Here is a 13518-nt window from a genome sequence, read left to right as displayed (position 1 = left end):
TCTACGAAGATGCGTCTGAACTTTATCACAGTGAAAATTCTAGAAGAAAAAAAGCATGTGCACTTAGTCACAGTGAGCGGATAAGCTGTCACCTGCCCCCCCCCCCCCCCCCTTGAGAAGGACCAGCACAAGATTTCGGATGCGAAAAGAAAAGCTTTTCCATAACATATGAGCAAATGCTATCTGCAATCCTCCCGACTGCATGAGCTGGGCTGTACTGAAGCTCTAGCTGAAAACTGGTTACTCTAGTTACTCCACTTTACTCTAGTTGCTCCCGCTCTTCAGGTTGAGTGACCTGCTTATGTATCCTCTGAGCAGCTCACTCTTCCTGTCCTAAACCCTAATGCCACCTGCTGCCATGTACTTTTTATGGAAAGTACTTGGTGGGGGGGGGGGGGGGATGCTGGAGTGGGTGTGACACTCCCAACTTGTAAGAAATGTGTGCATTTGTGTGTTCACTGTGATGTGTAAAGAAAAAGACGCATCAAAGGAACGTGCAAATAACAGGTTGGTGAGGGTCCATCACCTTTTCCTGACCTCGGAGAGAGAGAAGATGGCGAGATCCTCCCTGGAACCAGGCCAGAGGTGCGACCATGAGACACAAATGGGAAAACGTGCTTTATTTTCTTTCCCCGTCTACATTCATATATTGCCACACTAGTGCTCGTGACTTTCCCGGCGTGATCCTTGGGAGGATGGGAATGGGGGTTTGTCATCTAATGTCATTTTAACAAGTGTTCAGAGTGGAGCGCGGCGAGGATCGGGTGAAGCTTAACGTCTCACACGCAGATGGAGACCATCTGCGAGCCGGGGGCCGACTGAATGGGTTGAGGTGGGGGGCACATCACATCCTGCCCCACCCCATCCCAGTCATAACCTCAGACGCTGCTCTGTGTTGGGGAACAGATAATCCTCAGCCTGTCCTTTTCCACGGGGGGGGCTCCCCCTTGCAGACAGCAGGGGGACCCCCTAGTGGCAGGGCCTGTGACTGACGCCTGCTGATAGAGCGTGGTAGTGGCGGGGGTCTGCATGGGGGGCTCCCTCCCGGGACGGCAGAGCGGCACCCGGAGCTCAGGAAAGCAATGGACGCAGGTCTCTGTGGGCAGGGATGCTTTCTTCAGTGGGGGCTTGCTGGCCACGAGCAGGCGATCTGTGGGCATATGGAGAGTCACTCACAATTTGGGGGAGGGGTCTGAAGGATTTGCTGCCAAAGCACCGCCAGATACAGAACCTAATTTTGGGGACGGGAAAAACGGGGTTAATATGTGTGTGCAGGTGGCTTTCAATTTTACATAAAACCGACTTGCGTGAATCTGGACTTAAACATAAAATATCCCAGACTTTACAGGCGTAAATTTACATTGACAGTAAATTTACATTGTCTTTTCTTTCTTTATGTGTTCTTTAGCACATATTACTAGTATTTTTGGCTTATGTGTTTTTCGCTGTAAGATGTCTTGAATGCGGGGGGGGAGGAGGAATCCGACTTGTGTAAAATGTGACTTAAGGGTTTGTGGGACGGATTATTATGTAATTTGAGAACTGTCTGCATAGCAGTAACAAACCTAACACGTGATATTCTTAATTTAGTTAGCAAGCCAATCCTCTTTTAAAAATCCGTAGACGTCATACCCGACTTACAACAACACCAGCCAAGGTCATGAGGCCGAGAGAGCAACAGAACTGAAGGGTGTGGTTAGGAGGAGCTGTCCTCTGACACGAACCTCTGGAGGAGCTGCCGTGTTCCTGAGGGGCAGTGTCGCCGCCCTTGTGGACCGCGGTCTGCTTGCGGGCCCTTGCCCTCCGCAGCAGCACCAGCGTGGCCAGGGCGAGCGCGCACACCAGCATGGCCAGGCACACGCCTAGCAGGGAGTAGATCAGCACTGTGTGGTACTCCGCTCCAGAGTTTGGAGGCCTGTCCAGCAGTTCCTTGGTCAGATTTGGGGTCGTGGACTTAGCTGTTAGTAAAGATATGCAACACATATAGATTACAGCAGCACTGTGGTTGTTGCTTACCAAAAACCTTTTTTCTGAACATAATTCGTGGCTTAATTTTCCCTTCTTATGCTGGAGTGTCAATGAAAGGAATTTCAGTACAACTCATTCAGGGAGAGAGTTCCCACTGAAGCTACAATCCTATGGCCTTGGAAGGTTGTTTGTTCAAGCCCTGGATAAGGAAAGCATGGGGACAGAGAGATGAGTGATCCAGGAGCAGGTGATGATATGATTGCTGTGCAGCTAAGGGCTTTGAACCTACAACCTTCTGGACATAGGCTTACATAGCCTAAGTGTGATTTCTGGTGCCGCTGAGCTGCCGATTGGTGTTCACGTTTCCCTTTGGAGGGGGAGTGGCGGAGGTGGAGGGGGAGTGGCGGAGGTGGGGGCGGCGTGACTCACTGCTGCAGGTTTGGGAGCACTCCAAGGGGTGACGGCCACACACCTCAGAGCAACGCAAGCAGCGCTTCAGCAGCAAGTCGTAGAAATTTCCCTTGACGCTCTTGCACTCTATCGCCACTGGGAGGAAGAGGTGCAGCAAGACGAGGTCACAATGGAGACCAGAATCAGACGCACTGTTCCTTTAAGAGATTCTGTAGAGGTCATACTGAGGTCAGCCTTAAAAACCCTCAAAACCTAAAAAGGCTTCTTGTATGGGAAGGATTTTGTGTTAAGTTATAAAGAAGGCCGGAAAGCATTATAGCAAGAAAACTTCGTATCTGAATATTTCTGGCTCAGCTGTTGAACCTTTGAGGAGGTGTGTAATCTTAAGTGCTTGGAATTGTTTTATAGGCCAAGTGCAACAGATACGAAGGGATGCTCTCTGGCGTTTAATTAGTCTCAAAACTTGCGCACATAAAAACCATGAATGCGTATGTGCTCACCAGCAGAAAAGCCATCCTCTCAACATGCTCACACTCATATTCTAATTCTTCCAAAGCAAACTGCCAATCAGGAGTGAAAGTGACCAATCAATGAAGTGGAGAAACCAGCTGCTGTTCCCGCCTCCAAAGTCTCAAAACTCGAGGGAGCGAGTGTTGTGCAGACGCGAGCGCGTAGAGAGGATGGGTTTTCTGCTCGTGGTTCTGTGCGCTTGTACCAAAAGAAGGATGAGCAACAAGCAGCTGCTTTAGGACAAACGGCCAATTCCCAAAACCCAGAGGTGACATCACTCAGCGTACCCAGTTTAAACATTCCATTGAAATGATTCATGGTATAGAAAAGCTGAGGTGTTAATGACCAAATGAGTGGACGGTTCTGCGCAGATGAAGCAGTCACACTAATGGGCCACGTGCTGCCTCCCGGGGGGGGGGGTGCTGTACTCACCACAGAAGTTGTTGCATCTCTCCGTCTGGTATGGCTGAGCACACTGGGTCTGACAGGGCATGCACATCCGGAGAAGGTGGTCCCAGTACTGGCCCTCGTGACACGTCCCAGCCATGGCTCTGTCAGCGGGGCGACGGGGAGGGTCAGGGGCTCACGACACCAGAACTTTCCGTAAATCAACACCATTCCCAGAGGCAGCTATGGCGGGACCCCGAGTGCGCGCGGTGGGGGCCGAGGCGCGTGGTGGGAGCTCACGCGTTAGCTTGGTTTACGAGGACAGCCCCCCCCCCCCATAGGCCACAAACAGTCACTGCACTAAATGCGTTTCTTATTCAGGAGATGCATGTTCTGCTAACCAGTGAAGTAGCTCTGATCTTCTGACTGGACATGCTACCTATCTAACATCTGGGGGTTGGGGGTACAGGAACAACAGACCTACCCCTGGGTGTCCTCCTGTAGTCCAAAAACACACACTTTAGGTGAATTTAGTGTTTGGGGTGTGTGTGTGTGTGTGAGCCCTTTGATGGTCTGCCATCCCACCCAGAAATTCCTCATGCCCAGTGCTAGACTCCAGACTCACAACGTACCGGATAAGTTACGAAACAGACACATGCGTTAAGATGACCTCTACACTTACGAAATCACTTTGCTGGGATTTGAAACAACAACATTCCTATCCTGGATACAGCATCCTAACCCACAGAGCCACACCATGCATACATCTTCTAGCTTTAATCTGGGAGGATCAGGTCAGGATGCAGGATTTGTCCCCAGACTGGTTTGGACTCCAGGGTGCTGGTGTAGCACACGGCCATATGCTGAGTAATAGTGTTAGTAGTGTTAGTCAGTCTGGTTACTGGTGCAAGGTGTCAGTAAACGGTCCCCAGTGTAGTGGGGCAACTACCTAAACTGCTGAGAAAGGAAACCCCTTCTTGGCCAGCAGGAGGGTTAGATGACTACTGGAGGCCTTCAGCAGAAAGTTCTCCACCGCACCAGTCATTCTGCTAAGTCGTGCCCCTCACTGAAGGCTGGGTCCACCGTGAGCATTCAGGCGTGGCAGGACATCGCCTCGTTTTCATCGTGACATTTAGAGTCCGTAAAGGAGCTACGTTTGGGGGTCGCTATTATTATGACGAACAGAGCAAACAAGTACTAGGTAATGTGCTGTGATCTAGTGAGGCGCCACTCTATGATGTGGATGTTCTTATCGAAATGTGAAAAAACGTAAAATTATGCGTATGAAGAGCAGGAAAAAAAATGGGATACGGGAAGTCTGTGATTAGAAACGCAATCCCGGGATTTAAAAAACTGCTGCAAGGGATTCGGAAATGGTCAGGCAGCCACAGCGGTCGTCGTCTTTGTGACGTTTCTTGCCCCTCGTACTTTCACAAAACTCCACTGTCTTCATAAATGAGCCATCACTGAAATTCAGGCTGTCGTTTTATACACCAAATCATGCAGCATGAAAGCAGTTATATCCCTATCAGCAAATATAATACTTTGCATTAGTAAGGAAGATCAGTAACTAAAACGGCTGGTGACCCATATTTAACAGCACAGCAGCAAAACAGAATCATCACTGTAAAAATAAAAAACATAAGAGCATTACACTGTATATTTAAGTTAAAGCTGTGAGACACAAACATCCAAACCATCCTGCATGTATGACAATCAGGCTGTAATAGAGGGTTTTATCTAATACAAATCTGTCATGTTTCCGGGTGGCTCGGGTGCGGGAACATGGCATCGCAGGCACAGAAGAAGGGTGGACGACCCACTTGCGGCTCCAGTAACAGATAGGGTTTTAATCAAAACAGAAAACACTACAAACACAAAACCAAAAGGACCACAAGGGGTCAAAAACAGAAAGGGGATTAAACAAGACTAAATAACAAAAACTGAATACACGCAGAACACTGAAAATATCAAAACCAACGACAATCATAGACACATCAACAACAATGAACCACTGGGGAACTGAACACAGGCAGGAACTAAAATACTAAGGGGTAACGAGACTAACACAGGACAGGTGAGGCTAATTAACAAAACCAAGGAAACAGGGCACAGGTGAAACTAATGAACTCAAAAGGAACTGAAAACAGGGAAACTAAGAACTAACCAAGGAAACAGAAACTAACACTGGGGAATTACAGAACAGGTAAAGACACAAGCAGGGGCACATAGAATTGAACCAAATACAAATCACTGAAACCAGAAAAACTTATACAAAGAAACACTGGGGAGCAAAATACAAAAAAAGCAGAGGAGGCGGGATTTGAACACATGACAGAACGGTACTCAGGACAGAAGGATATACAGACAACCACATGCTCAACACATTGAGCCACAAGACCAGACAGGTAACAGGGGAAACTCAAAGACAAGCATGAAGGACGGGATGACCAGCAATGCCTGCTGGTCAAACGGGGAAGGGACACGGAAGGACCACAGCAGGGGCTGACCCTGACACAAATCCATATATTATGTCTACAGATCCAGTGTCTACAGATCCAGTGTCTACAGATCCAGTGAATATTCTTTTATATGCTTATATATATATGGGTAGTGTGTGTGTGTGTGTGTGGGTTTGCATAGATCACATTTGAGGACCAAATTGTCCCCAAAATCTAGGAAAACCTGAAATGTCTCTACTTTTGGGGACATCTTTTGGATAACCTCAGTTTTATAAAAATCTGTGAATGCAATCAAAAAAGTAAAAATGCCAAAAGTCTTGTATTTGGGTTGGTTACTTATGGTCAAGGTTAGGGATGGGTAGAGGTTAAGGGTGTCGTGATTGGGATTAGGGTTTTTCCCATAGAAATGAATGGACGGTCCCCATTTAGATAGGAAGACCAACTTGTGTGTTTGTGTGTGTGTGGGGGGGTGCGTATACGCAGCTGTGGGAAAATTAAAAGACCACAGCACAATTTTTTGTTTCACTCATTTCTCAGTTTATGGGTGTGCAGCTGTGAGTAATATATATATTTTTTTTAGCAAACTCCAGCCTGGTTCTTCCCTGTTTCTCATTAATGAAGGGCTTCTTCCTTACTTTATGGAACTTCAGTCCTGCTTCTAGGAGCCTGACACGAACTGTCCTAGCAGTGCACTTCACACCTGCACTTAATGTTCCCCATTCCTTTTGAAGGTCACCTGATGTCACCCTATGATTTATGAGAAACTGTCGTATAAGTTAACGGTCATCTCTGGCATTAGAATGTCACTTCTGTTAGTTGTCTGGTTTCTGGTCGTTCCCAGTGTCTCCTGCTTCACCTTATTCTTGTGTGCTGCTGTCTTAGAAACTTTGAACCTGGAAGCAACCTGCTGCTCAGTGTAACCTTCTTCCAGCAGAACCAGGATTAAACCAGGATTTTAAAAATGCAGATTTGTTTTAAAATATAGATTGGTCTCTCATTTTTTTTTCACAGGGCTACCCCAAGTACTCCCAAATACTCATCTCAGGACTGAGACCTCAGGACTGAATATGGGGGCCAAATACAGGTCGATACTGAAATACTGAATCTGAGGATCGATGCTAATGTTAAAATGTTGGATTTTACCTGGTCATTGAAATGTTTTTATTGTTACAGAGAGTGGCACATCAACAGGGTCAGAGCCCACAGCCCTATAATTTTCTTCCATATTAGTTGGGGGGGGGGGGGGTTGGGGGGCTCGGGTAACTGTAATTTAAATGAAGGCCTCAGTGACAGACCCAGCACTGACTCTCTGGATCAGGATCAGCAAAGTGATACCAACCTTGGATCGAATTGAAAACAAATCGGAAAGAAAATCAGTGGTATAGTGGGGGGGGGGCTGGATTAAGCCCCCCCCCCAAGGTGAATTTGACGGCCCATAAAGCAGTGGACCAAACAGGAGAATGCTGGGTATATGAATTTCAGAAAATGCCTATTCATGAGCGATTATCTGCACTTACAGTAACTAAATCATATATATCTAAATTATAATTTAACCACTAATTTCACATTTGTTCATGTGTATGACTACAAATTGCTACATACTCAGCCATCCTTAACGGTTTGTTTAGACATAATAATTTCCTGCTACATACATGTCTGTTTTGCACATGTATATTCAGTTCAATTCAATTTTACTTGAATAGCGCATTATCACAACCTTACATCGTCTCAAAGCGCTTTACAGCATCCCCACCCAAAGCCCCCAGTGAGCAAGCCAGAGGCGACAGTGGCAAGGAAAAACTCCCGAGAAGGAAGAAACCTTGGGAGGGACCAGACTCAAAGGGGGAGCCCGTCCTCCAGGGGCCGGCAGGGGAAGGCAAATGAGCAATATTTTTTTTATTGAATTTAACCCAGATAGGCTGTGCGCACAACCATACAATACGGTTAAAAAAGGAACAAGAAATCGATATAAAATTAATTTAATGAAAATGAATGAGAGCACACCAATTAAAGGTATAAGTGTACGTTTATTTAGGGGGCTACAGTTCCGCTGAAACAGCCCTAGCGACACCCCCGCATTTATCCAGAGCTAGAAATTATGCTCAGCAACTCGTCTAAGACGAAGAATGTGGATCTATGTAGATGAAGGGCGAGTAGAAAAAAAGGAACACTAACCCGCTGGTTAGTAAAAGAAAGTTACATTTTTACTTAGTTAGTCCAGTTGGTTAGTAGCCTAGCAAACATTTTTAAGTTCTACCCTCCCTGTATCCCAGTTATATTGTTGTAGACTTGATTCATCATGATTTTCTTTAGTATAAACTCAGTTGATATTCTGTCATCCAATACAGACTAAATAGGCTACTATTGAATGTCAAGGATGATGAAAACTTATGTCATGAAATTCATATGCAGAATCTAGACGTAATATGCGCAGCTGTATTTAAAAGTTTCAAAAAGTCGCATTAACACGCACACGCCTGCCGGGACGCGGGGACACGAGCGCACAGGAGCGCACCATCAGCCCACGGTAACGCGCGAGCTGGAAGCTCTGGTCGTGCAGGCATTTGGGTCCGTGATCGCGCACTCTCATCCCTTAAACAACGTGCTACGCCGCTTTTGTGGTGTCTTGTTTATCTGCGTGTCTTTTCTTGTGTCTTTTTTATGGATTCGCTATGCATTTCTTGCCCCTGACCCGGATATTTTTAAAAAGTCGCAAACCAGCCTTCACAAATAGGCCTATGTATTAATATTTGACAGATAAATAACACACCCATGTTTTTGCATGACAGTCGGAGGGTGGCCAGCCTTACCTGCAAAGAGGGGATCCCGAACCTGCCCGAAACGGTGCTGCGGCGCCGCGCGCTCCAGCTCGCATGGCGTATTTAAGGGGGGCGAGCAGGGCGCTTTGCCTACTGTTACTCACCGCGTTTCCTGGTAACTCCCCTGAAGACCCCCTCCCGCACGCGGCCCTAATTGCGATTAATCGGCATTTTTACTTTCTTTAGTTTGGAACTTAGAACTAATTTAAGCAATGTTGGCTTCGTTTTAGATAGGACAGGTGAGATGGATAGTTCTTCTGACCTGTGTTATTACAACACCCCATCTTTAAATAACTAACACATATAGATAATACCGTTTTTTTCCCACCTTAATCTATAGTATTCCAAAATGCTCACATTCACAAAGGTCGCCATTAAAAGTAACAGTCATACAAATATCGTTGTTATTAAGACGCCAACATGGGCCATAAGGAAGGCGATGGATCTACTTTGATTTCTATATTTTGTTCCCTTTCGTATCTAGGAATGTTATTTTCGTTATTTTTTTATTTATATGCTGGATGTGTACATTTTTTTTGTGTGATCCTCACCTCTTAGCTCCTGGTCTGCAGTAGACTGTTCAACATTTGATCAACATGCCCATTTACTGGAATGCAGATGGATGGATGATGGATGGATACCATGCAGCATCAGTTTCTGCAATCACCATGGCCTTTGCTCTGCTGTTCAGGACAGGCCAGGATTGGACCCTGTCTGTCTCCGATGTCTCTACTTGGCCCAAGAGCTTCAGAAGGTCCGTTAATCTTGACCTCGTCTTAACTCTTAAAAAAAATCCCCCTATCCTCTGCTTTTGGACTTAATGAACCTCCTGACCTTTAAAGTTTGCTACATAACACACAGCAACTGCCTATTTTATCAAAATTGAGTTTGCATGAAATCCAGCCTCTTAGGCTGATTTATCTTGTGAGAAAATATCGTAATTCAGCTATACTCGGTTTCCAGGAAATCACTACCATTTACTTACCTGCCACACGCAGGGGTGGTGGGTCAAAAAGCTTTGAAGTACTTTTTTTCTCGGTTTCAGTGTCAGCGTAGTTACTCTGTTTCGCCTTTTACTCCGTCAGATAAAAGAGCACAGCCCTGTACCCCCAGGCACAAACAACATTAATGCACAGTCAGTGGGACAAAAATGTGCCTCAGAGTTCATTTCTGTTCCTTAAGATACCTACAGTCAGGGTACAACTGGCAGACCTCTCAGGGTATAGGCCCAGTGACAAGGAAATGTACCCTCTAAGGTACAAACTGGTACTTTTCTGACAGTGTAGGGCTGAAAGGATTCCTGTTCTATCATTTTAGAAAATGCTTATAGATGCCTGTAAACACCAACTTTGCACGTAAAACTGTAACATTTTGAACAGTTTTTGAGCCTACATGTAGTTGACATGTTATGATTAATCAATTTTGAGTGCTGGAAGCTATATTGGGAAGACTGGTATAATTGTCCCCTCCCCCGTTGTCTGTTGTTAGGGTGTAGGCATGCATCTATTACATTCTGCTCTTCTGCAGTTTCCCTAAGGTGGGGGTGGGGGGCTGTGGGTGAGACCTACAGCCAGCTGCACTTGGGCACTGGGGAGTTCAGGCCCACCGGGGGAGGGGTGTAATCATTCAGCCGTCACATGTGCATAGGGGCACCAGTGCCTGGCGGCTTCGTGGTGACTGAGGGAGGGGGCGACACCCATCTCACTGCATCCTCAGCCCCCCTTATCAGAATCCACTTCAGAGGTAAAGGTGGTGAGTTCGCAGTGACATCACTGGCAGTCAGACATGTGAAATCTTTTTACACCCTACTCATTTCATGCCTACTCATTTCACACTGAACACTTGGAATGACAGGCTGTAGTGGTCGAGAGATGACACAGAGAGGCCATGTTTAATTGTTACTCCTTAGAAAAGCTGGAAATACCATTACTTGAATCAGCAGGCAAATATTGATGTGCAAATAATGAACGCTGGCCCGAGAATGAATCCAGCTGTCATGAGTCCACGTCTGAGTATTGAGTCTGACTCATACTCAAAACACACAAAAATTCAAATAAACTCAAATAAGCGCGAGTAGGTCTTACATGCGCTAAAGCAGATGGAAATGTCCGTTTTTAGGAGAACTACTCATCACATATAAATAATACCCCACAAACCCTGTGGTAAAGACTTTTCATATTAAAATCCTTATATATTTAATACCTGTACATACATTGTATGGGCCTCTGTGGTTACATTTACCCAGCTCATATACTGTAGGTATACACTCACCTAAAGGATTATTAGGAACACCTGTTCAATTTCTCATTAATGCAATTATCTAATCAACCAATCACATGGCAGTTACTTCAATGCATTTAGGGGTGTGGTCCTGGTCAAGACAATCTCCTGAACTCCAAACTGAATGTCAGAATGGGAAAGAAAGGTGATTTAAGCAATTTTGAGCGTGGTGCCAGACGGGCCGGTCTGAGTATTTCACAATCTGCTCAGTTACTGGGATTTTCACGCACAACCATTTCTAGGGTTTACAAAGAATGGTGTGCAAAGGGAAAAACATCCAGTATGCGGCAGTCCTGTGGGCAAAAATGCCTTGTTGATGCTAGAGGTCAGAGGAGAATGGGCCGACTGATTCAAGCTGATAGAAGAGCAACTTTGACTGAAATAACCACTCGGTACAACTGAGGTATGCAGCAAAGCATTTGTGAAGCCACAACACGCACAACCTTGAGGTGGATGGGCTACAACAGCAGAAGACCCCACCGGGTACCACTCATCTCCACTACAAATAGGAAAAAGAGGCTACAATTTGCACAAGCTCACCAAAATTGGACAGTTGAAAACTGGAAAAATGTTGCCTGGTCTGATGAGTCTCGATTTCTGTTGAGACATTCAAATGGTCAGAGTCAGAATTTGGCGTAAACAGAATGAGAACATGGATCCATCATGCCTTGTTACCACTGTGCAGGCTGGTGGTGGTGGTGTAATGGTGTGGGGGATGTTTTCTTGGCACACTTTAGGCCCCTTAGTGCCAATTGGGCATCGTTTAAATGCCACGGCCTACCTGAGCATTGTTTCTGACCATGTCCATCCCTTTATGACCACCATGTACCCATCTTCTGATGGCTACTTCCAGCAGGATAATGCACCATGTCACAAAGCTCGAATCATTTCAAATTGGTTTCTTGAACATGACAATGAGTTCACTGTACTAAAATGGCCCCCACAGTCACCAGATCTCAACCCAATAGAGCATCTTTGGGATGTGGTGGAACGGGAGCTTTGTGCCCTGGATGTGCATCCCACAAATCTCCATCAACTGCAAGATGCTATCCTATCAATATAGGCCAACATTTCTAAAGAATGCTTTCAGCACCTTGTTGAATCAATGTAGGTATGTGAAGAGCGCGACCAACATGGCCGCCTTTTTTGTTCCAGATTCCTGTTCCACCATCGGGTCATCTGAGCGCTGGGTATACCCCGGAAAATACGCATTCTTATTGTATCCCATTGCGGAATTCCGCGGTATTCCCACTGATAACATAGATGGGGAACCCCTCTTCGTCCTCCGTTTTGAATTTTTCAATTACATTTAGACCTTTTCCGGAAACGTTGAAAAATACACTCGATTTCAACATACAAAAACCACTTCAAAGGATTAAGTGACGCTTTTGAAAGCTAAATTGACATATTTTTTATCATTTCATCTTTCTAATCCTGCAGTTTCATAGCTTTCTATGGATCAGAAAAAAAAGTTTACTGCATACAGGATCGTCACGGGCCAAAAATCCTGAAATCTGCTGTATGTTCATCAGTGATTTGTTGCATCAATATGCCATGATATTATGGAAATATCTTAAGATGTGAAAAAGATGATTATATCCACTGAGTCGCATTTAATTAAGCAGAAGATAAGAGATATTCACATGGTCACGTGACCCAAACCGACAGCGGCGCCTGTTGATACACCATTCCAGTCTTCACCTTCTATCAATTTTATTTCAGACTAAGGACATACCTGGAATATATATTATTCTTTCAGATTGAAGAATATAAAGAGATACACCTTCCCTGAAAGTTTCATTGAGATATCTTGATTATGAAGGAAACTACAAGCGTTTTTATATAAAAAGTTAGGTATTTGGTCACAGTTTTCTACACTCATTCCATTTTTAAAAAATAGGGCTAATTAGCGAACTTCTTTTGCCAATAATTTCCTTATTTGTTAAGATATCTGAGTGATTTTGGTGTCATTGTCTTTGTTTATTCAAGCTCTTTCCAATGGTACCATTGGCATTTAATTTGGTTGAGTTTGAAAATTTTCTTCACATACCTAATCAATGCCACGTAGAATTAAGGCAGTTCTGAAGGCGAAAGAGGGTCAAACACCGTATTAGTATGGTGTTCCTAATAATCCTTTAGGTGAGTGTATATGCAAAAAGAATACAGCCTACTCCCTGCTATATACAGAATGTATACACAGAAACTTGATGGATTTTTTTTCTTTGCTGAGTCATTTAACTGAAAATGGGAAAAAGACATCAGACAAGAAAAAAAAACTCTCGAAGAAAGCAGCAGATGTCCCCGCTTACCGCCACGCGAAAGCAGACTTGTGATAGAAAGCCGACGCCTGCGTATACCTCAGAGAAATCTACAGAAACCTACTAACGCTCAGAATAGACCGAACAGAAACGCACGCTTAGTCAATTTTCATGCAAAACAAATGATTCTCTACATTTCTCTTTCACTTTAACTGCAACCTGCTTCTGCTGGACTGGGACCATTTGCTCAAATCGAGAAAATTTAACGCACGTCAAACCCAAGGCGTCACATAACCTAACCTCCTGTGCAGACGCTAATTGATGATTATGATATAGGTGAAATCCACACGATATCGCAGGAGTAACTGCGATTAATAGTCTAACCTCGGCTGCACGTGATGCGAATTAAACAAACACATTGGG

At 45.0% G+C, this 13518-nt stretch overlaps 1 protein-coding gene across 1 annotated transcript; it reads right to left on the bottom strand.

The window, feature by feature from the left end:
- Window positions 1-543: 543 nt before the first annotated feature.
- LOC111860612 (tumor necrosis factor receptor superfamily member 13B) lies at window positions 544-8651 on the bottom strand. Its single transcript, XM_072712805.1, has 5 exons — window positions 8549-8651; window positions 3322-3440; window positions 2398-2514; window positions 1725-1958; window positions 544-1150 (listed from the first exon to the last, which is right to left on the bottom strand). Exons 1-5 carry the CDS (start codon window positions 8611-8613, stop codon window positions 879-881), a joined length of 807 nt encoding a protein of 268 aa, XP_072568906.1. The 5' UTR covers window positions 8614-8651; the 3' UTR covers window positions 544-878.
- Between the last annotated feature and the right edge of the window lie 4867 nt (window positions 8652-13518).

Source organism: Paramormyrops kingsleyae, chromosome 5, assembly GCF_048594095.1.
Source record: "Paramormyrops kingsleyae isolate MSU_618 chromosome 5, PKINGS_0.4, whole genome shotgun sequence".
Taxonomy (NCBI): Eukaryota; Metazoa; Chordata; class Actinopteri; order Osteoglossiformes; family Mormyridae; genus Paramormyrops; species Paramormyrops kingsleyae.
This window is presented reverse-complemented; position numbering and strand designations above follow the sequence as displayed.

Coding starts and splice junctions, on each gene's coding strand:
- LOC111860612 (XM_072712805.1), bottom strand. CDS start 8,613: ATGCGAGCTGGAGCGCGCGGCGCCGCAGCACCGTTTCGGGCAGGTTCG. Junction 3,441..8,548: donor TCGGGATCCCCTCTTTGCAG/GTAAGGCTGGCC, acceptor CCCCGCTGACAG/AGCCATGGCTGGGACGTGTC. Junction 1,959..2,397: donor GTGCTCCCAAACCTGCAGCA/GTGAGTCACGCC, acceptor CTTTACTAACAG/CTAAGTCCACGACCCCAAAT.